Raw genomic sequence first — 21,580 nt, 5'->3', positions numbered from 1 at the left:
TTGGCCTGCTTGACGACGACGACGACGAGGACGTGCGGCTGCTGCCGGAGAACTGCTTGTTTAAGTCCCAACGCTCGCAGGAGGAGGCGCGGCCGGGAGTTGAGCTGCTGGAGCACGACGAGGCTGGGCTCGTGGGCCTCTTGTCCTTCTTGTGCGCGTCCCACCTCTCGACTGAGTCGGCGCGGCCGGGCTTGGGGTTGGGCTTGGAGGCGAAGGAAGCCGGCAGGATGATGAGGCAGGGCTTGGTGGGCGGGATCGGGAGAAGACCCGGGAGAAGGGACGCGGCGGCTTTGGCCATTGCTCGCTCAACGGAATACATCGTTGATCTCTCTTGATCCAAGAAAGACCAAGCGCTTTGACTTTGAGAGAGGAGGCGCCTTGGCCGGAGAAGGAAGAGACGATCGATCTGATGGTATGGAGTTGGGTGGGTGCGTGCGTATATATAAACAACATCTCCCGCAGTGACGTACGGACTCCATTTCGAATTAGGGGCGGGCCAAGACCGTCTTCGACTGCCAGTCGGCCACGTACGTACGAACGGGACTACATTTCTTCGAATTAGCAGTACGTGCGCTGGCCACATGAACGAGTCGCCGTACGTACGCACCAATCGGCAATCCGGCGTTGAATTGACACGTATCAGTCAGATTCGAATCGTAGTTTAATTTGAGATGTTTGGTTCAACACTGTCACTTATTCGTAATGCTACAAATGATCTCCTACATTTCCGAGTACAAGTCAGATTGGAGAGAGCAAAATGCATAGAACCATCACTTTCGCGTCATGACTTTCATAAAACCACCTACAAAACGTAACACTTTGCACCGCACCGAGAAAATGACAGTGGCAAAAAACGCCGACGGTACAATGCTAAGCGATTTGATGACATCACTAATCAGCCCAGCCAACTTGTCAGGCTGAGTTGGCAGGGAAAAACCGCCACGTATGAAAATTGACTTGGTCTTCTTCTCCTTTCTCACCCTCTCTCTTTGAAGCATTTTTATCAAAGGATGCCATAAGGTGGAGCACCTGCACCGACGGTTGTACGAGATCCGCCGCCCCTGATAGCCTCCCCCCCCCCCCCCCCCCCCGCTCCTTTGGGTCGAGAGTCACATTTGAGGAGTCGACCTAGTACCCAACGCTAGTACTACCACTCAGTCTTGCCGCCGAGACTATGTTGCAAGTCGTTGATAATTTTTTATACACTTGTGCCAATTAAAATTTAAATTTTTTAATTTAAATGTTGGTATGACCTTTCAAGGAAGGACCGAGTCAGAAATGATGATATACGACATAGAGTTGGGGCAGAGCTGATTGAAGAGAAGCTTGTTCAACATCGTCTGAGATGGTTTGGCCTTTTAAGGGAGGAGTGCGTAAAGAGGGATCTGAAGGACTGTAGTATCATTAGAGAACTGGTCATGGACGGGGGTGCGTGAAAGCTTGCTATTCATGTGCCAGAACCATGAATTGGTTGTGAGATTTTATGGGTTTCACCTCTAGCCTACCCCAACTTGTTTGGGGCTAAAGGCTATCACTATTAAAAATTTCGTATGCGCAGGGTGTCGGCGTCTTCACCGAGAGCCAAAACACGGGCACTCGGCAAAGTAAAGAATGCCGAGAGTCGCACTCGGCAAACGGAATAAGTCGGCAAACACACGACAATGCCGAAAGTATTGCTTGGCAAACAGGTTATACTCGGCAAAGGCACTATTTGCCGAGGGCCATTCGGCCACACACGGAAAAGTTTTGCCACGTGGCACATTCGGCGGCGACTAACGGCACGGTCACGATTGCAACTCTTTGCCGAGAGTGGCTCCCGGCAAAGATTTAGTCCCACCTCGCCTGCCGACTAGCAAAATGACATGATTAAATAGTTCAATAGTCCAACCGCAGTAAGCTTCGGTCTTCTCTCATTACTAAGAGTCCATACAGTCACTATGAATCTTCTAGTGGCTGTTACCCGAGAGTGGCTCTCAGTAAACGAGCAGTTGCCGAGAGTGGCTCTCGGTAAAGATAAGACCACCATCAAAGTTTAGTCCCACCTCGCCTACAGACAAGCAACAAGACCTGTTTAAATATAAATAGTGGGATAGTCCAGATGCAGTAAGCTTCGGTATTCATTACACTCTTGTTAAGGAGATGGACTATTTGTGATGTCGTAGGATTGCTCGGGATTTGGCACGGTGTCATCATAGGGCCTCTGTAGGGTGTGGTTTTTTAAAAGTTTGGACGTGTTTCGAGTAAGCCTCCTCTGAGGCCGCTTGTAAACCATACCGCCTCCGAGCTAGTATCTGGGTATCGAGAGGGAACGTGTACGGTTTGTGCAGGACGTGCTGGTCTTGTTGCTCCGTTGGCCTCGAAACTTCTCATGCTCTAAGAGGGGGCAACCGCATGGCACATGAAATTTATTGCTCTGCTAGGGTTTCATCGTCGGAAATTGCAGATCAGCAAGGTGGCACATGAAATCATGCCGGGTAGCGGCATGGGGAATCATTTGTGATGTCCTTGTGTCATGCCTATGCCTTGCACAGAGATGAGAGTTGTTCTTGGAGAAAGAAAATCGTCTTTTGCTGATGGCGGTTGATCTGTGCGAGTTTGTCGTGTGATATACATTTTTCACGCACGATGGACTCGCCCAGCTCGACCATCACCAAAAGTCGAAATATCCGTGAGATAGTATCCGTCATGATTAATTTGCTTAGAAGTAATCTTTGATATTTGATTCTTATGCTATTTTTCATTGTGTGATGAAAGGTGTTAGCACGGATCGATTTCGTGGCAGGCTTGTTGAGGACCGCTTGGCGGCGCTCATTGAGAAGCACCCGCAGCTGATCCTAATAAAGTATTTTGAGGATCTGGCCAAGAAGAATCCCCCAACCAAAGAGAAGAAGGCCCCACCACGTAAGGAGTGTGACGACTCGATGCCATTGAGTCCACAAACATACATTCCCGACGACACTTGGTCCTCCACCATGGGGGATGCCCCGAAGTGCTCTGACTCCACGATCACCAGTTTCACGGACTACACCTCTGAGTAGTCCACCTAGATAGTTTGGTGTTGATTTAGTGATATAGTCATGTAGGTGCTGATATGGACTTCTTAGATTGCCACTTGCGATGCTTTTGATTGTATGAGTGATGAACGCTTACGTGGATTATGTATGATGTGCTATTTTTAAACTTGCATTATTTCTCTACCTTTTTTTCTCTATCTTTGTAGATGAAGTGGTATGCAGTGTACAGAGATAGATGTCCAGGAGTCTACAATTCATGGTTTGAATGCAATGACAAGTGATTTACTATGAAGGCAGCTCCCACGACTCGTTCAATAGCAGAGAGGAGGCGGAGTATCATTACAATCAGTATGTGCTTAAGCATAAGAGAAAATCTCAATTAGTGGATTCAGTGGATGGGTTGACTTGATGTACTAGCCAGAAACAGCTTATCGGTTTTAGTGGATGGAAGAACTTGATAATTCTCTTTCAGTTTCTGATAATTGTGGTGTTGCTGACCACTTTATTGTTTAGTAAGTAGGCATTTATACTAAAGAGCTACCTTGTGATCTCAAAAGAAGTTCTTGTGAACTATTTTAGGTAATGGTTATGTGAGTTTGTTGTTAGACACTGACACTTGAAATGCATGTTTGTGTTATATATATTTTTGTTGTTATATATATATATATATATATATATATATATATATATATATATATATATAAAGTGGCATTTGCTGGCGGTTGGTTGTGGCATCTTTGTCGAGAGCCGCTCTCACCAAAGAGATGACGGAACCAACCGACGTGAGAGTCACTTTATATTGCCTGATGGTACTCGTGTTTTGGCTCTCAGCAAATTCCTATTTGCCGGAGAGGTGTACGCCGGGTGGCCTTTGCCGAGTACAGCACTCGGCAAAGGGTTTACCGGTGGGTTTGGGCCCTTTGCCGAGTGTTCGTGGCACTTGGCGTATAACTCCCAGTAGTGTATGTTCTTGTTGTTGTTGGTATGACCTTTCAAGGAAATGGTAAAACTTTTAGAGTTACGCGCCCAAGTTCTCACATAGTTTGACCCCACCAGATCAATTAGCGCGCAAGGCACGGGTTGCGTCAGGAGAAAGCCTAACTTTCGGCTCCTTCATCTTCACTGCGGACAGGACAGGCCGGATCGACATCAACCCACCAGCCTTCCTTTCCCACACCGTCTTCTTTGGCACTGGCATTCATCATTGACCGCCACGGTGGCATTCCTCGTTGACCGTGTTACTCAGCAAACAACAACCATTAATCTGCAGCATTTTTCATGCTCATCTCTTTCACGGTTGTTGGATGAGCTCGCTAGGTGGTTGCGTAATCAAATAAACTAATGAAACATGTTTCTGCATTATGGGCGAAGCATAGTTGCGATTGAGAGACAATCCCTCAAAAATAAATTAAGGAACACAATCATACTTATATGTGAGGGCATGGTAACAAAAGACTAACGATGAAACTGAATTAATATTAGATTTGTATATATAAAAAACAGAAATAAAATTGAGTAGACTAGAAAACTAAAGGTTCAAAAGTTATTACACAGAGGATGTATTTTGTAGGAGTAATACCAAAGAACAAAAGGGTCGTGGCTTCAGGTTTGAAATAGCAGTCGTGAGGACACTTCTGGCCGAGAATGAAAACACCAAGGACCTTTCTATAAGAAGCGCAGTGGAAAACTGCACGTGAGGGGCTAGAAAAGAAGGCTCCAGGGACCTGCGCGCGAAATCTCAAACACTTCTGGCAGAAAATGAAAACACCAAGGAACTTTGTGTAAGAAGCGCAGTGGAAAACTGCACGTGAGGGGCTAGAAAAGAAGGCCTCCGGGGACCCGCGCGCGAAATGTTAAAAAAATTTGGACCATTTCTCGATTTGTGCGTGTCATCCTTGCGCAGGGGCCATGCTAATCTTCTCTGTATCGTTCCAATTTTATCGGATGTATCTCTCCTCGGCTGGCCGATGTGGGACTAAACAAACTAGCCTCTGTTTTACTCCCCGCGCTGTCCAGCCGGGAGCCATCCGACGCGCGGTGGGCCGCAAGCAGTGGGCTGGGTATCTCTTGGTGTGGCCCAAAATAATGGAAGAGAATAATGGGCCTTCGTGTTTTCTGAGTGAACAATGAGCCTGGTATTTTTTTTAGATTGAGCCTTGGTGTTATGTTGAGCCGACGTGATAATGCGTGTATTGTTCGTAGTTCAAACATGTAGTACGAGATGTAGTAGTTGGCTAGGTGGACCCTGGTATCCCCAACCCACCAGGGTTCAAATCCTGGTGCTCGCATTATTCCTGGATTTATTTCAGGATTTCCGGCGATGCGCTTTCAGTGGGAGGAGACGTTCCCGTCGACGACGAGGCGCCTACGGTGACTTCGTAAATTTCAAGATGATATGCCGGCTTAGTCTCTCGGAGGTGCTCATAGGGGTAGGGTGTGCGTGTGTGCGTTCATAGGGGTGAGTGTATGCGCGTGTATATGAGCGCTTGTATCTGTACTGATGCTCAAAAAAAAATGAAACAAAAATATATCTATGGTCTCGTCAGTCAGTCAAAATTTTAGCACCAACCGAAATCACTGCAATCCAGTGAATTTCAGTGATTTCAGTTTCCATTTCAGCCAAATGACCGAAATATTCACTTGAATTCAATTAAAAAATTGAAAAAAATTAAAAATATTTTGAAAAATATTGGAATTGTTGTGCTATACTGAAATTGCTGAAATATTTTGGCCGAAACGTAATATTTCAGTGTCTACTGAAATTACTGAAATTCAGTGAATTTTACCGAAATCTCACTGAAAGTGAAAACCATGGTCCCGGGCCATGAAATTCGACTTCTTACTATGTGATGATGATGAATAGGCCGTTTGGCATATTTCTGGAAATAATCACCGTTTTCTCGTGTAAATAGTCGCCGTTTGGAGGCTTTTTTGTTGTTGCTGGTGATGGTGGTGAATTTGGAATGTGACTGGTCAGGTCTGCCCTTCCCCGGCACGGACGAACTTGGCATGTCTCACTCTGTAGTGGTCATTGTTTCATGGACATACAAAATTCATGGGTCATGATTTTGGCTGCAGTTCCTTTTACCATTTGTGATGATAAATGCATAGCACTACGTCTGAGGTTTTCATTCTGAAGAGGAAGAAGAGGCCTGCGGTCACGCGTCGGTCGCTCTCTTTCACTCCTTTTTATCCGTTTATAAGCTTCGTTATTCTATTCGGAGCGAATTCATGGCAAATTGTCGGGATTTTTGGCAGAGATTTGTAAAAGGAGAGGCCGAAGCACGTATGCAGTGACGCACGGGGTTGAGGGGGTGGAGCGGCAGTATTTATACGGGGTATGTCTGGAGTTGTTTTGAAGGCGAAAAAACAGTCGGCTCTGTCTGTGCATCTGTTATTATTACTGTAGCCAGTTTCAGTTAAGGTAGAATGGCGTCGACGGCCGTGGCGGACGCGAACGGCGGGGGATTCGGGGTCGGGGCCGCCGGAGTGGGGCAGGTCCTCGACGGCTCCAACCCGGCCATCGTCCGGCTCCGGCAGCTCGTCGACGGGCCCCAGTCCTCAGGTGCTGCTGCTGGCACGTACGCTTACTCGGCATGCAAGGAGCAATCCACTGTCTGTATATCTGCTATTATTCGACTGAAATAGTTGTGTTGCAGAGGGGTGGAGGCGGTGCTGGGAGCAGGGCGTGACGCCGTGGGACCTGGGCCAGCCCACGCCGGCCGTCGTCAAGCTGGTGCAGTCCGGCACCCTCCCCGCCGGCGGCGCCACCGTGCTCGTCCCGGGATGCGGCGGGGTACGTACTAGTAGTACACGCTCTACTTACTCATGTTGAGAGATGTACTAGTAAATGAGATTGGTTTGCACCGGCAATCTCATGCACGCGCTCTGGAGCTGCAGGGGTACGACGCGGTGGCCCTGTCCGGCGGCGGGCGCTCCGTGGTGGGCCTCGACGTCTGCGACGCCGTCATCCAGAGGGCCAGGCAGCGGTCGTCCGCGTCGGACGTGGCCTTCGTCAGCGCCGACTTCTTCACCTGGGCGGCGCCGGAGCCCTTCCATCTCATCTTGGACTACACGTACACACTCTCTTCTACTGCTAATGAAAAATTATACGATTACTTTTAGTGACACTAACTAATGATTTCTTGGTTCATTTTCTCCTGTTGAATTAATAATATTTGTCAGATTCTTCTGCGCCCTTGACCCGTCGGTGAGGCCGGCGTGGGCGGCGAGGATGGAGGAGCTGCTGCGGCCGGACGGAGAGCTCATCACCCTCATGTACCTGGTAATCACCCACTAATCCTACCACTAAGAGCATATATATATATATATATATATATATATATATATATATATATATATATATATATACCAGTGCTACTAATCATCAGACACTTAATGATCATGCATGGATGCATTTCAGCCCCAAGACCAGGACTCGGGGCCACCGTACAACACCACAGTGCTCGAGTAAGCATCACATCCCTCCTAATTTTCACTTACGAAAATAATTCATCAGTGTTGAGAGAGACAGAAATGCCAATTCTTCATTTCACCGTCTCTTGTCACGTATGCAGCTACGAGGAGGTGCTCAACCCCCTGGGCTTCGTCATCGAGTCGATCGAAGACAACGATGTTGCAGTCGAGCCACGCAAGGTATTTAGACAAATCTAAGGCAAGAGTTTTGGGACGGAGGGAGTAGCATACGTAGTAACAGTTACAGGCTGTAGAAAACAGTATGTTAGTTTCAGTCAGTTAGTTCAAAACATGTCCAGTAGATTTGTCAGGTAACTAACTCCAGGTGGCAATTTAACTACTTTCAGGGGCTGGAGAAGATCGCAAGGTGGAAGAAGACGGCAGCTGGAGCCGAAACGTCCACAACAGACAAGCCCTCTGATAATCTATAGTTTCCTTGAATGATTAATTTTAAGGGTTTTTTTTCCCTTAAAAGGTTACAGTGGAGAGGCATGGCATGACATGCAAAACATATCGATGCACACAACACTTTTTATTATAATTATTTGTAAGGTCAATGTATGGTTGTCATGTTAATGGCACATTTTAAAACAATACGCGTGTGCTTATTTCTCTTAGTAAATATCCTTCATCGATCGTGGATCATGTGGCTCAGTCATGAAATTTATGAATTGCTCTCAAACATTGCTAGCTTGTGGTTAGGGAAACAGATATCCGAGTAATGGTTTTGCAAAGTTGCTGTTCACACAAGTAGGGCACACATCACACAGAAGCTAACCTCACGAAACTGGGCTACTCGCACATGTAATCCGCATCATTATTGACGTTGTCTTCTGGAAGTAACCAAGTCAAAAGGCCGTCAAAAGTTTCTCTCTTGAGCCTCTGGGATGAATACTCAACAATCATGTGCCACAACTCGCCGACAGTCCATCCGTGGCGTAATACCCACTGCATCACCTGTAACAGCAGAATGATGCAAAAAATTATAAGGTGAAGAGAACATAAAAGGGGAATCTGACAGCATGGGATCACGGACGACTCGATTCGGTGGAGAAAAGAAAAAGGAGGGTCCCTGCCTCCATCTAGAACCATTGGTTCATCCATCATATCTAGTTTTAGGCTTTAGTGTGCAAATAAGTCACTCCCTCCTCCTTTCCGGTTTATTAGGCTCATCTTAGAAATCACAGCAACTTCAATCATTGGTTGATTTCACACTGGAAACCAAAATTTAACAGAATTTGATGTAGGATTGCTATATTTGCCTATTCCCAACACAATTCAGTGAGTGGCCGTGGAACCATGAACATGACTAGAGAGGCAAAACTACTACAACTTCGAAACCCAGCTAAATTTTATTCGTTCTACTTCCGTGCATAACTGCATACGCAAAAAAAAATATGTGAAAAGGCTTTCATAGTATTGTGGTACCTCTTCTAGTCTTCTAAGTGACGCATCCTCAAAAGTATAGTAATTAACAAAAAGTCGGTGCGCCTGCAAAATAAGAACAGCCAAGTATATTTGATCACTCCAACAATGTTCATAGTTGAATTTACCGGTATAGACATTTAACCTTCTTTAAAAAAAAGGTATAGATATTTAACTGGGAACAAACAGATGAACTCCTATTCCTGAAAATTCCATTGTGTAATAACATTTTTCCTGTACCTGTGATGCAGCAAGCCACTGAATCATGCTCTTAATTTCAGGGTTTCCACCAAAAGCCCCACAACCCCAGTTTCCGGTTGAAACTCCTATACAGTCAACTGAGTTGACACTTGGATGATTATCCTTGGAATTAGAATCCTGGAACCATGTGTTAAAAGTCAAAAAAATGATCAAAAGTTCAGAACATATAGACACCACCTTCTAATGGCGTGCATGTATTTTAGGTCACTACTTATCATGTTAGACCTCATTTAAAATTATATACACATGCAGCAGAAGTTCATTCCGACAGTTTATTACTAAAATAAATGATAGGGGCAAATACATGCTATCAAGTCATTTTCTGAATCTTAGCAGAGATGGAGATGTTAGACGATGTTTGGCACTTGTGTTCGAAATTAGGTAATTCGTAGAAGGATTCAATTAACAGCAACTTCATGACTCGTTAGGTAAACACCTGCAAAGGCTTCACATCGAACTGATGCTTTGATTGATCCAAAAAACCAACAAATGCTTTGTTCACTTCCCTGCAGAGATGTAGTACCGATGAAAACGAATTAGGAAAACAAATACAACTATACAACTATATTTCGTTTACGAAGGATAGCGACCACAACAAGCTACCAATAAATTATGAAATACTGTCATACATTGAAGTGAAACAAGAACAAGACATACCTTAAAAGACCACTAGTTTCATACTGTAACTTAGTTGGACAGTCCAAGGCATCAATTGCTACAATCCTAGTTTTTCGTCGACCCATTGCATCAAGGGGCTTCGTATCTAAATAATCACCGACAAAGCGGAATGAGGAGCCATACCTGTAAGAAGCAAATGAAGTGTCCATTTACAATGTAAAAATCATCCAGTATTGTGGAGATGCCATAGCTAATTAGTATTGCTGGACTTTTTCTTTTCATTTATGAACTAAATCAAGCGAAGGGTGGAAAGATTTAAACTAACCCCATATACTGTGAGAACCTTTCCGCACCGACAATTTCTATAGCCTCATTATCTTCCATTGAGGCCATGAAGAGCATGCCTACAATCAGTTCTGGGTTTATCATGAAACGGATCTCTTCCTGTACCATAGAAGAAATATAGCATCTATAAGAGAACCATAAAAACCTTGCATCATTGTAAATTATCTTAACTAATCAACTTGCACAACATCAAGATGTGCTATCCAGCAGAATGATGACAAAGCATGAAGGTACTTCAATTCGCATCAGACACCCATGAAGTCAAAACTGGTCTTAAGATAGTGACTGTGGCACAACAATAATTTTCCATGTAGCATAGAAGATGATGGATAAGTGACGTACAATTCATACAAAACGAATGTAGGAATATATTCTAAAACTAGTGCTAAACAAATAACGCCTCATAATTAATGCAATCCATGGAATGGATAAGTGACGTACAATTCATACAAAACGAATGTAGGAATATATTCTAAAACTAGTGCTAAACAAATAACGCCTCATAATTAATGCAATCCATGGAACATTGACGAGGTAATCTACTAATCAGGAAAAAGAGACCTGCACACAGCCCCTGGAAAGTGCACCTCCTCCCAGATATTTATTAGCAAAGTCAACCTCGAGGGCTTCTTCTTCCTCATCTTCGATCAAACCCGAGGAAATTACCTACTAATGAAAAGAAAACAAACAATCAGCAGACTCCATAATAATTGTAAAGACCATGAGGCATTTTGATAACATTATGATAAAAGATAGCCCTAGCTGTTCCTAATATGTACTCCAGTGTCACAGAGTTATCTATTCCTACTAGCCTTATTTCCATTATCATGCCATACCAGGATATAGATAATTTCTCATCCCGCATAGAAATGTTGAGGACACATGATGGAGAACAAACAGATAACATAAAAAAAGACCCAACACATTTACTTTTCCACTGTGTCCAAAGCATGCCTGCCTGGTGATGCTAATTTGCAAACAAACGGTTATTCTAAATAGACCTTCATAGAATGACAGAAAATAACAAAATTCAATAAAATAGTCATGGCAAATTTGCTCAGTACTCCTAAGATCTCATTACAGGAAACTACTCGCATCTAATTGAATACACCTTCACCCTTATGGTTTAGCTGTGATATTTTCTTGACACTTGAAAAAAAAAACCACAGGCATGTACAATGAGCAAGTTGAACTTCATGTACCATACACCAGTTGCCTGTTTCGAGTTCCCAAATCCCAAAATGACCCCACATGTCTGAGATGGGAAAATGTCGTTTCCAAGGATGCCTAGGGCAATGATTATAGGCCAAAATATGACTGGAAATGTGAAATATGAAGACAAGTAGCTGTTCTGTGTTGTTACAAGACCGGATTGTCGTCTTGATATTGCTTGAGCAGCTAAATCTCAGCTACCTGGTTGTTAATAGATACCAATTAATCAATTTCATGCAAGCTATGTCACATCATGTAAAGAGGAATATGGTCTGAAACAATGCTGGCTACAAGTTCAGCTTTGATTTAACCAACATGGGTGAACCCAACTAACTTGCGCACTATATAATTTCAGAGGAGCCCTGCAGAAGGACTAAGACTGAGAATATGAAGCCACTTACCCGGAATGGACAGAGGGGCACGCTAGATTTCATCCAGGCATCGTTGTCAGGGTAGGTAACACCACCGGAGAGGGAGCCGCGCGGAAGAACCTTGCGCTCAAACGACACAAAACCGGCAGGCATCGACGCGGTCACCCTCTCGAAATAGTGAGCAATGCACCTCACTTTGTGCTCCTGGCTTTGCCTCGCATTGTTAGTCAGTGCCCTGCCAAACCATACAGGCATAGGAGATCAGTAAGAACAGCTAGTCAATTTGACACTACAAGGTTTAATTAAACCCTAGGATGCCCAAATGAGCCGAAACTGATGGCATACGAGAACAAGGCGTCGAAATTGATGGCCGGGAGGCGGGCCTCGCCGCGGCCGGCGGTGGGGAACAGGCAGAAGAGCGCGCAGGCGAGCAGCGCGGCGGCGAGCTCCTGGCCGAGGAGCACGAAGCCCGCGTCCTGGGGCCCCAGGAGGCGGAGCCCGGTCGCGGCCCGGGCGCCGGCGTAGTGGGCCTCGAGCAGCGCGGGGAGGCGGAGGAGGAGGCGCGCGAGGCGGGGGAGCACGTCGGAGAACCAGTCCCGCGCGTGCGCCCGCGAGAGGAGGTCGTCGAAGAAGAGCGCGTAGCCCTCGGCGGCGCGCGCGGGGAGCGCCCGGAGGGCGAGGGCCTGGCGGAGGTCGCTGAGCGCGTCGGCGAGCACGTCGCCGGATGTGACCCGGCTCACGTCGGGGCCGAGGGACAGCGCCCTCAGCTGCTCCTGCGCCGCCGCCGGCCAGAACAGCGCCCCGCCGCGCAGCACCACCGGCAGCTGCGGCAGGATCGATCGCAGGTCGCCGCGCGCCTCCATCTCCATCGCTGCTGCTGCTCCCTCTCTCTCTCTACAGCTTTCCCTTCTCTCTCTAGCTTCGTTTGCGTCGCCGTTGGGCCTGAATGTGTATTCTTTTGTTGGGCCCACTACGGGCTCGTCTCGGCCCACGTGAGCAGAGCGGCCCAATTGCGACGCTGGGCTGAAGCTTATCCATTTCCAGCTCGTTGCTTCCTCTCTGCGGCTCCAAGCTCTTTGCCATGGGAGTGGACACGGCCGAGCAATGGCCGCCAAGCTCCTCCCGGCGACGCCAAGCCCGCCGCCGCGCCGCGGCCTCCGGCGCGAGACGGCGGAGGTGGTGCGCGACTGCAAGCAGCTGGACGGGCTCATGAAGGCCGGCAGGGTGGCGGACGCCCTGGACCTGTTCGACCGGATGCCGCGCAAGAACGTCGTGGCGTGGACCTCGGCCGTGTCCGGGCTGACACGCAACGGCCGCCCGGAGGCCGCTGTCGAGATGTTCGCGGACATGGTGGGGTCCGGCGTCGCGCCGAACGACTTCGCCTGCAACGCGGCGCTGGCGGCGTGCGCGGCCGCGGGCCCGGGCGCGCTCCGCGCCGGGGAGCAGCTGCACTCGCTCGCCGTGCGTGCGGGGCTCGCCGGGGACGCGTGGGTCGGGAGCTGCCTGGTCGAGCTCTACGCGCGGTGCGGCTCCACGCGCGCGGCCGAGCTCGTGCTGGCCCGGATGGACTCGCCGGACGTCGTGGCGTACACCTCGCTCGTCTCGGCGCTCTGCCGGAGCGGCGAGTTCGGGCAGGCGGTGGAGGCGCTCGGCCAGATGGTGGTGCGGGGGGTGGAGCCGAACGAGCACACGGTGACGAGCATCCTGGCCGCGGCGTGCTGCCCGCTGGTTCTCGGCGTGCAGATACATGGCTACATGATCAAGGCGATGGGCTCGTCACAGAGCGTCTACGCGTCGAGCGCGCTGATCGATTTCTACTCGAGAAATGGCGAGTTCGACATGGCGAGGACGGTCTTCGACAACCTCCAGTGCAAGAACGTGGTCACCTGGTGCACCATGATGCAGCTGCACGTCAGAGATGGAAGGCCGGAGGATGCACTGCAGCTGTTCGACGAAATGATCTCGGAGGGCATTGTCGATCCAAACGAGTTTGCATTCTCGATCGCTCTTGGTGCCTGTGAGTCCATCGCTCTGGGGAGTCAGCTTCACTCTTTGGCCATCAAGCATGACCTGGCGAGTGATCTCCGGGTGTCCAATGCCCTGCTCTCCATGTATGGCAGGAGCGGCCTCGTCGAAGAGCTCGAGGCCGTGCTCCGTGGCATCGAGGACCCAGACATTGTCAGCTGGACAGCAGCAATCTCTGCATACTTTCAGAACGGCCATGGTGAGAAGGCCATAGCACTGCTCGCCCAGATGCACTCACAAGGTCTCATGCCAAACGACTACGCCTTCTCCAGCGTGCTAAGCTCCTGCGCAGACCTGGCATTGCTGGACCAAGGGAGGCAGTTCCATTGCCTGGCCCTGAAGCTAGGGTGCGACATGAAGACCTGCACCGGGAACGCGCTGATCAACATGTACTCCAAGTGCGGCCAGATCGTGCCAGCGAGGCTTGCGTTCGACGTCATGGATCACCGTGATGTGACGTCCTGGAACTCGCTGATCCACGGGTACGCGCAGCACGGTGAGGTGGACATGGCTTTGAAGGCGTTCAGCGAGATGTGTCCCAATGGCGGTGAGCCCAATGAGTCGACGCTCCTGGGAATCCTAGCAGCTTGCAACCACGCCGGGCTGGTGGACGAAGGTGTGGCATTCTTCAGATCAGCAATGGCCGGCCGGTATGGCGCCTTCCTGACACCCTCACACTATGCCTGCGTGGTCGACATGCTGGGCCGAAGTGGCAGGTTCGACGACGCGCTCTGCCTGATCGAGGAGATGCCTTTTGAGCCCGGCATTCTAGTGTGGAAGACGCTGTTGGCGTCATGCAGGCTGCACGGCAACCTGGAGACGGGGAGGATCGCCGCCGAGAAGCTCGTGGAGCTCTCGGACCAGGACTCGGCGAGCTACGTGCTGATGTCTGGCATCCACGCGATGCACGGGGAGTGGCGTGACGCCGCCGTGGTGCGGCGGAGGATGGACGATGCCGGGGTGAGAAAGGAGGCCGGGCGCAGCTGGGTGGAGGTCAGGAACGTGGTACATGCCTTCGTCGCCCGGGACGGGTCTCACCCGGACTCGCCGTCCATCTACCGGACGCTCCAGGGATTATCTGATGCCATGCGAGATACAGCCTACAACGGAGATGTTGAATTCTTCGATGTACATATGCAGATATAGATGTGAAAAAATTAGTGCATATCACTGTTCTGTCAAGGTAACTGGGTCTTTGTTCTTTTCAAATTGCCACTTGCATTACACTGTTCTTTGTAGCTACTGGTATAAGCTTACAAATATGTGAATGATAGGTGCTGTATGCTATGTAGGCATGCAGCAATATCAAATTATCAATAGCATATTGTTTTCAGTATGTAACAATTAAAATGTGCTGCAGAAAGTTGATTAAAACACTTTTCAGTGTGACATCGACGATTGCTATGCTTTAGTTTTATTTACTTACCCTATTTGGCATTAGACTCGCTAGTAAACTGGGTTTATAAGTTCCAAGGAACCATCCTGTATTTTGATATTCTTAGACTGTATGCAGGTGTGGCTGTAGCATGCCTTCTCAAGTACTCCAGGTGTGGCACTACACTAACTAATCACATGAACATAACAGACACATAGCTACGAGTTACACTAACAGTTTGGACTGTGACTTAAAAGATTGCCTCGGAACGTCAACCAAATGAGCTAATTTCTCTAGATAGCTGAAGTGAATGAGGGAAGAAGCTTGTCTTCTCCGAGGAGAGAATTTTCTTTACAAGTTCTCAAGAAGATTGGTGATACATATGATGGATTTGTCAGTTCAGTGTTCCACTATGGTGCATTGGTTCACTTGTGATTTCCTGATGCCACTGGCCATACCTTTGGTCATTTTTGTTGTAAATATTCCAGAGTTTGACATTAAAAACGCCTAAACACGAAGTTACTGATCTTGTACATACCTCTGAGCAGTGGCGGAGCTAGCAGAAAATCGCTGGGGGGGTGAAACACAAATCATCAGTGTTTTTTTTTTGGGGGGGGGGGGGGGGGGGGGGGGGGCAAATGCTACAAAAGTTCTAGTCTAAGTCTTCCTAAAAAAACAATATTTTCAGAAATTGATCCAAGGGGGCAGCGCCCCCCCCCCCCCCCCCCAACATAGCTCCGCCACTGCCTCTGACGTATCTTGGTATCTTGTCCAAGATTTTGTAAATGAAGGTGATATCATCAAGATCATATTGATATGTAAGTATCTTCTACTACATATCTCTGAAGTCTCTTGGTATCTACGTGACCAAATTTTGAATTTTTGGTGTAGAACATTTTGTAGATTCTACCAACGAGAAGTAGTATATGCAATTTCAAGTGCACACCTAGTTTGTCGGGCCTGAAAGTATGAGCATCCTCACCCCAAACGCCCGGGTCCCGCCCGATGGCCCAGGCGTTCACCATGACGGACATTGCTGCTGGGATCTGGTACCCGTCAAGGAGCCGCACCCTGTCCATGGACAGGTGCGGCCCGAGCAGGGGCGCTGGAGTATGGAGAAGATGGAGTGCGGTACACGGCTCCCGTGCGACACGTGATCTCTCTGCGACACGCGACTCCGATGCGACTTCGTACCAAATCTCGGTACGGCGCTGCTGATTTTCCGGTCGGGTTCGATTCGCCGGCGAGGGCGGCGTTTGGAGCTCGTCGACGCGGATGGGGTGGTGGTGGATGCACGGAGCTGGCGCGACGACGCAGGGTTCCAGATGGGCCAGATGGTGGTCTTCTCTTGCCATCTGGCGCGGCTCGAGGCGGCTGACCGGTGGGGCGACTCCGGGGCGGTTACCGAGGTGAGTAATGGCGAGAGGGGGGAGCAAGGTTATTAGGCCGACGCATCGGCTCTCCACCACTTCCTCCCTCACAGTTCCTATCCAAAAAAACCACTGCGACTCGCCGCTCCAAGGGTTAGGGTTTGATGACGACGCGCGAGCAGCAGATGTGGGCGCTGTCCGCCGGCGACGAGGTGCTGATGGGGAGATTGAAGGAGATAGATCGATGGTTTCCAACGGCGAAGGCACTCATATTTGAAAAGAAAAGGATAAATGATCCTTTCTATATAATCAAACTAATAAGCCGGTGGTTGATTGACTGGTCCATCTTGCAGACAAAGGAGCGGCCAAGAAAAATGCTGGAGCTGGGAGCAAGAGTGCTAGAACGGGCAGCAAGTGAGGTGTACACTGCTGGGCAAGGCTGGAGGATCAACGTGGCAAGGCTCCTATGATGACGTCCTGCTGTTGTGACCTCTTCGCGCTGTTGCTGCTGTTCTTAGTCCTTTTGCTTCTACCAGTTCCTGTCTCATGTAATGATAACCTTGCTATGTTATACCCCAGTCTGTTGGGGTCTGGAGTCTATCGGCCTGTGTTGGCCTTTTGCTGGGTTTCTGGTGATTAGAGTCGGTTGGTAGTTTCTTAGGTTTGTTATAAATGCCGGTTACTCTGTTAGTTTGGTTTGTTTTCAGTAATGAGCCCTTCTTTGATCAAAAAAAAAATGCTGTGGCATTTATACAACATGCGGAGCTTTCAAGCGTTAGATGAATAAAATCAAATTAATCTTATTCAGGCATGCACTCCATTGTCGCTGATAAGGGAAATCAGGAAGCACTGGGTTTCTCTATCTTGAACCAGAAAATCATGTTAAATGATTTGACATGCTTGCATTCCATACACAGACAGGGAGAAATCACGGTAGCTTTACAGTCAGGCAACCGGAGGAAGATCCTCTACTGGAGTCATTGGACGAAATTATTCCTTTGGTTAGTTGTTGAATAAAACTGTGTCCCAGTGGTGAGTTATCAGCTACTCCAGTTGATAACAATCATGTTATCAGCTACTCCGGAGTTATCAGCTACTGAAGTTTAATCGGAGTACTATGTTCTTGTAAAAGTGGACTCATGTAACAATCATGTTTTGTAGGGAACTGATATACCACCTGATGCTCAGATCAGATTATCACCTACAGAAAAGAAGTTGAACTTCTTTCAGTACTTGATGACGTATGTAATGAACTTTTTACAAGAGGAAGGCATGGTGAACACTTTCGGACAGGTATATACTACTCCCTCCGTCCCAAATTAAGTGTCTCAACCTTAGTACAACTTTGCACTAAAGTTAGTACAAAGTTGAGACACTTATTTTGGGACGGAGGCAGTACTACTTGCATCTGCTTGAACACTTTCGGACAGGTATATACTACTACTTGCATCTGTTTGAACTTATATCTTATTTGGATTTAGAACAATATACTAAGTACCGCTTCAGCCTCGCGTGTTTCAGGACATGCCCCCGATCACATTACGAACCTGATTCGTCCTTATCGTATGTACGGAACTCACGTGCGCATGAGCTTCTCCGCATGGAATCGGGCGCACCCACCAATTTGTTGCAGGTGATTTTCGAGGTATGGCTGGAAATGTTGTGCTACGCTGCCAGCCGCTGCAGCAGAGATTCCCATGCCAAGCACCTCAGCAGGGCACCGGACGGGCGACGTGCCGTCTGGGCATTCTTATGGAGGTGCCCTGCTCCTCCAAAGGTGCGTGTGTTTGGTTGGCGTGTTGTGACGAACTCGTTAGCTACTTGGGCGAACAAGTTTGATCGCCATATGGAGACATCTGACGTGTGCCCCTTGTGTGGTCTCGAACGAGAGGACACCTTTCATGTCTTCTGCAGGTGCCCGTCTGCAGTCGAGCTGTGACGAGCAATGGCGCAGGTCTGGAGCATCCCGGACATCCGTACGATGCGCAACACAGGACCAGAATGGCTCTTAAATGTCCTTGCTGATCTGAATGAAGGAGATCGTCTACGGGTGTTGATGGTGATGTGGAGGTCCTGGCACGTACGAAATGAGATCACACATGCAAAGCCGGCACCCCCTGTCGAGGCCTCGAGGAGATTCTTGCAAAGCTATGTAAATTCTCTGCTAGGCATGAACCAGTACCCGGCAGCAGACTTGGTGAAAGGCAAGATGGCGGTCATGGATGAAGGTATTGCAGCGCCCATATCATCACATGTGAAGTCCTCACACCCAGCGACCAGGAAATGGCAAGTACCACCTGAGAATTGGGCTAAGCTAAATGTGGATGGTTCCTTCTCCACTGCAAATGGGAGGGCTGGTGCTGAAATGGTATTGCGTGGCCATGATGGTTCTATCATTTTTTCTGCCTGCCGGTCCCTATGGTCCTGCCCGGACGTTTTGCATGCCGAGCTGGCCGGATGCATGGAAGGCCTAGCCCTAGCTCATCAATGGACTAACCTACCGATAATAGTTGAGTGTGACAGCTTGCTGGCTGTGCAGATGGTGAACTCAAAGGATCAGGATCGGTCTCAGTACGCCATGGTGGTGCAAGAAATAAAGAGACTCATGGGTGAAAGGGAGTGTATCATTATGCATATTAGTCGAGAGCAGAATAATGTTAGTCATTTTTTAGCGAACTTTGGTAGGACTAAGGATCGCATTGTTGTTTGGATCCAGTCCGGGCCGGACAAAATCCCTAATATGTGTAGGGATGAACTGATTTGCTCTTGATTAATACACCCTTTTTACCCCCGCAAAAAAAAAAGTGGTGGAGACTGCTATTCATCTTATTTTTGTTCGATTGCTCATGTGTTCAAAATTGTTGGAATGTTCATTTATTCAAGTTGTTGGAATTCCATCATACTACCTGCCAAGCACAGAGGTATATAAATATCTCCCTCTTTGATGAAGTCAGCTTAGTCATTCAAATTCTTGCTAGAAACATTTCCATGTACATCATAATCATGGGATGTTCGATCACATGGATGCAAAGAAATGGGCAGATTTTCAAAAATGAAACCCCTGGGCCTATCTTCTGGACACACTTTCTCAAGCAACATCTTCTGCCAATAGGGCACAGGTTGAAGAACAAAACTGACAATTCTAGGACATCAACTGTAGGAGGGAAAATATCTGGAGCAGGTTTCAAAGATATCTGCTTGCCTGGCGAAAAACATAAAAATGTAGGAGTAATCACTAGGGAATAATAAAAATCATGCCAGCAAAAAGACGTCTCGAACATATGAATTCGAAACCATTTCTCCAAATACATTGCAACAGATTTCGTTAAGACATATCAGTGCGAATATGCAACAGAGAAAGTCAAAATCTGACAGGAGACCAGTACCTCTCGGTATTGATGCTCACAGCTCATGGATTGTTTTAGATAAAGGTTGAGTCAAATGCAACTACAACAATGGGTCCATAGCTCAGTGTTAGAGCAATTGACTGCAGATCAATAGGTCACCGGTTCGAACCCGGTTGGGCCCTTTTGTATTTTTCTTTCTATTTTTATCTTCTTTTTCAACTACTGTCACACTTTCTTCGCAAGTATTTACTCTTCTTTTTCAACATATCTAGCTTTATTCCTTTTCATGCCTTATGTATTTTTTGGCATGTCGATTCTTCTTTCATGGGATTGTTATGCTTACATTAGTTGGTTACCGCTGTTTGAATAGTTCTCAATTACTTCAAAATTATGGCAGATATGTATTATATTCTGTGGACAATGATAGACTGATATACGTATTTTTAGACACGTAGGAAGAACATTTCTCCAATTAGGCCCTTTTAAAAGAATCTAAGAATGGTTTGCATAACCCCAAAATAGCATGTTACTTAAAAGCTGGAATTGGCAATCCGTGAGCACAGCTTGAAGTACATGTATCTAATTTATTATGGCGCATACAACTGATATGAGTATGTGTAAGTTTCTAACTAGCATTCTAATCCATATCTAAATCTGCAAGGATACAAACTGATGTTCAATTTTCATTCATAATACAGAGTGAACCAAATAATACTCCCTCCATTCCACAATGTAGTGCCTACAGATTTTTGTAAAAATCAAACTTTGCCGACTTTGACCAAGTGTATAGAGAAAACTATCTACATCTACAACATCAAACATGTACATTCTGAAAATATAACTTGCGATGTATCCAGTGATGTGCATTTGGTATTCTAGATGTACATACTTTTCTCTATAGATATGGTCAAAGTTTGTAATGTTTGACTTTTGCAAAAATCTATAGGCACTACATTATGGAACGGAGGGAGTATTTAAACACAAAGATTGCACTGTCTATCTTATATCTTGTGTAATTATATATTAATTAGGGTCATTTGCAATAATATAAATGGGTCCATAGCTCAGTGGTAGAGCAATTGACTGCAGATCAATAGGTCACCGGTTCGAACCCGGTTGGGCCCTTTTTTCTTCTATTTTTATTTCCATTTTTAACTACTGTCTTGGCCTTGTGTCCACTTTCTTCGCAAGTATTTACTTACATGTTCTATGTTTTAACCATATCTATCTTTATTCCCTTTTCCTTTGTTATATGTATCTTTGGGTCTGAGAACCGTTTGTGCTTTACACTAGATGGTCACTGCTATTCGACCAGTTCTCAAATACTCCAAAATTGAGCTTATTATGCTGTGGAGCATGGTAGACCAATGTACGCATTGTTAGACATGTAGCAAGGAACATTTCACGAATCAGGGCCCTTTAAAAGAATCTAAGAATGGTCTACACAATCCAAAAGTGGCATGGTACTATGAGAAAGTTGAACTTGATGTAACATACACCAATTCCCTGTTTTGAGTTCATAAATCCGAAAGATCCCACCACATGTCGGGGGAGAATGTCGTTTCCGGGGATGCCTAGGGCAATGTGAAGGATCACATATAAAGGGGTGATATCTTCAATTAATATTTGCATTTATAATAGAGAGTGAACCAATTAATATTTAAACACAAGGATACGGGTGCACCATCTAGTATCTTATTGCCTTGTGTAATTATATATTAATTAGGGTCAAATGCAATAA

The 21,580-nt window shown here is 47.1% G+C and overlaps 3 protein-coding genes, 2 non-coding genes and 1 pseudogene across 5 annotated transcripts; 4 read left to right on the top strand and 2 right to left on the bottom strand.

The window, feature by feature from the left end:
* Positions 1–4,871: 4,871 nt before the first annotated feature.
* On the bottom strand, positions 4,872–4,990 carry LOC123118017 (uncharacterized; annotated as a pseudogene).
* A 1,337-nt stretch (positions 4,991–6,327) lies between these two features.
* On the top strand, positions 6,328–8,107 carry LOC123114275 (probable thiol methyltransferase 2). Its single transcript, XM_044535693.1, has 7 exons — positions 6,328–6,579; positions 6,674–6,810; positions 6,915–7,090; positions 7,200–7,299; positions 7,438–7,484; positions 7,592–7,670; positions 7,838–8,107. Exons 1-7 carry the CDS (start codon positions 6,444–6,446, stop codon positions 7,919–7,921), a joined length of 759 nt encoding a protein of 252 aa, XP_044391628.1. The 5' UTR covers positions 6,328–6,443; the 3' UTR covers positions 7,922–8,107.
* A 46-nt stretch (positions 8,108–8,153) lies between these two features.
* On the bottom strand, positions 8,154–12,633 carry LOC123114274 (poly(ADP-ribose) glycohydrolase 1). Its single transcript, XM_044535692.1, has 9 exons — positions 12,068–12,633; positions 11,753–11,957; positions 10,701–10,805; positions 10,120–10,238; positions 9,834–9,977; positions 9,613–9,682; positions 9,156–9,293; positions 8,919–8,981; positions 8,154–8,447 (listed from the first exon to the last, which is right to left on the bottom strand). Exons 1-9 carry the CDS (start codon positions 12,589–12,591, stop codon positions 8,283–8,285), a joined length of 1,533 nt encoding a protein of 510 aa, XP_044391627.1. The 5' UTR covers positions 12,592–12,633; the 3' UTR covers positions 8,154–8,282.
* Positions 12,634–12,793: 160 nt separating this feature from the next.
* On the top strand, positions 12,794–15,088 carry LOC123114273 (pentatricopeptide repeat-containing protein At2g27610). The gene has a single exon (XM_044535691.1). The coding sequence runs from the start codon at positions 12,827–12,829 to the stop codon at positions 14,891–14,893; it is 2,067 nt and encodes a 688-aa protein (XP_044391626.1). The 5' UTR covers positions 12,794–12,826; the 3' UTR covers positions 14,894–15,088.
* A 4,861-nt stretch (positions 15,089–19,949) lies between these two features.
* TRNAC-GCA (transfer RNA cysteine (anticodon GCA)) lies at positions 19,950–20,021 on the top strand. Its single transcript has one exon. It is a non-coding gene; the product is annotated as a tRNA-Cys (tRNA).
* An 871-nt stretch (positions 20,022–20,892) lies between these two features.
* On the top strand, positions 20,893–20,964 carry TRNAC-GCA (transfer RNA cysteine (anticodon GCA)). Its single transcript has one exon. It is a non-coding gene; the product is annotated as a tRNA-Cys (tRNA).
* The last annotated feature ends 616 nt before the right edge of the window (positions 20,965–21,580 follow it).

This window comes from Triticum aestivum, chromosome 5B, assembly GCF_018294505.1.
Source record: "Triticum aestivum cultivar Chinese Spring chromosome 5B, IWGSC CS RefSeq v2.1, whole genome shotgun sequence".
Lineage (NCBI taxonomy): Eukaryota > Viridiplantae > Streptophyta > Magnoliopsida > Poales > Poaceae > Triticum > Triticum aestivum.
This window is presented reverse-complemented; position numbering and strand designations above follow the sequence as displayed.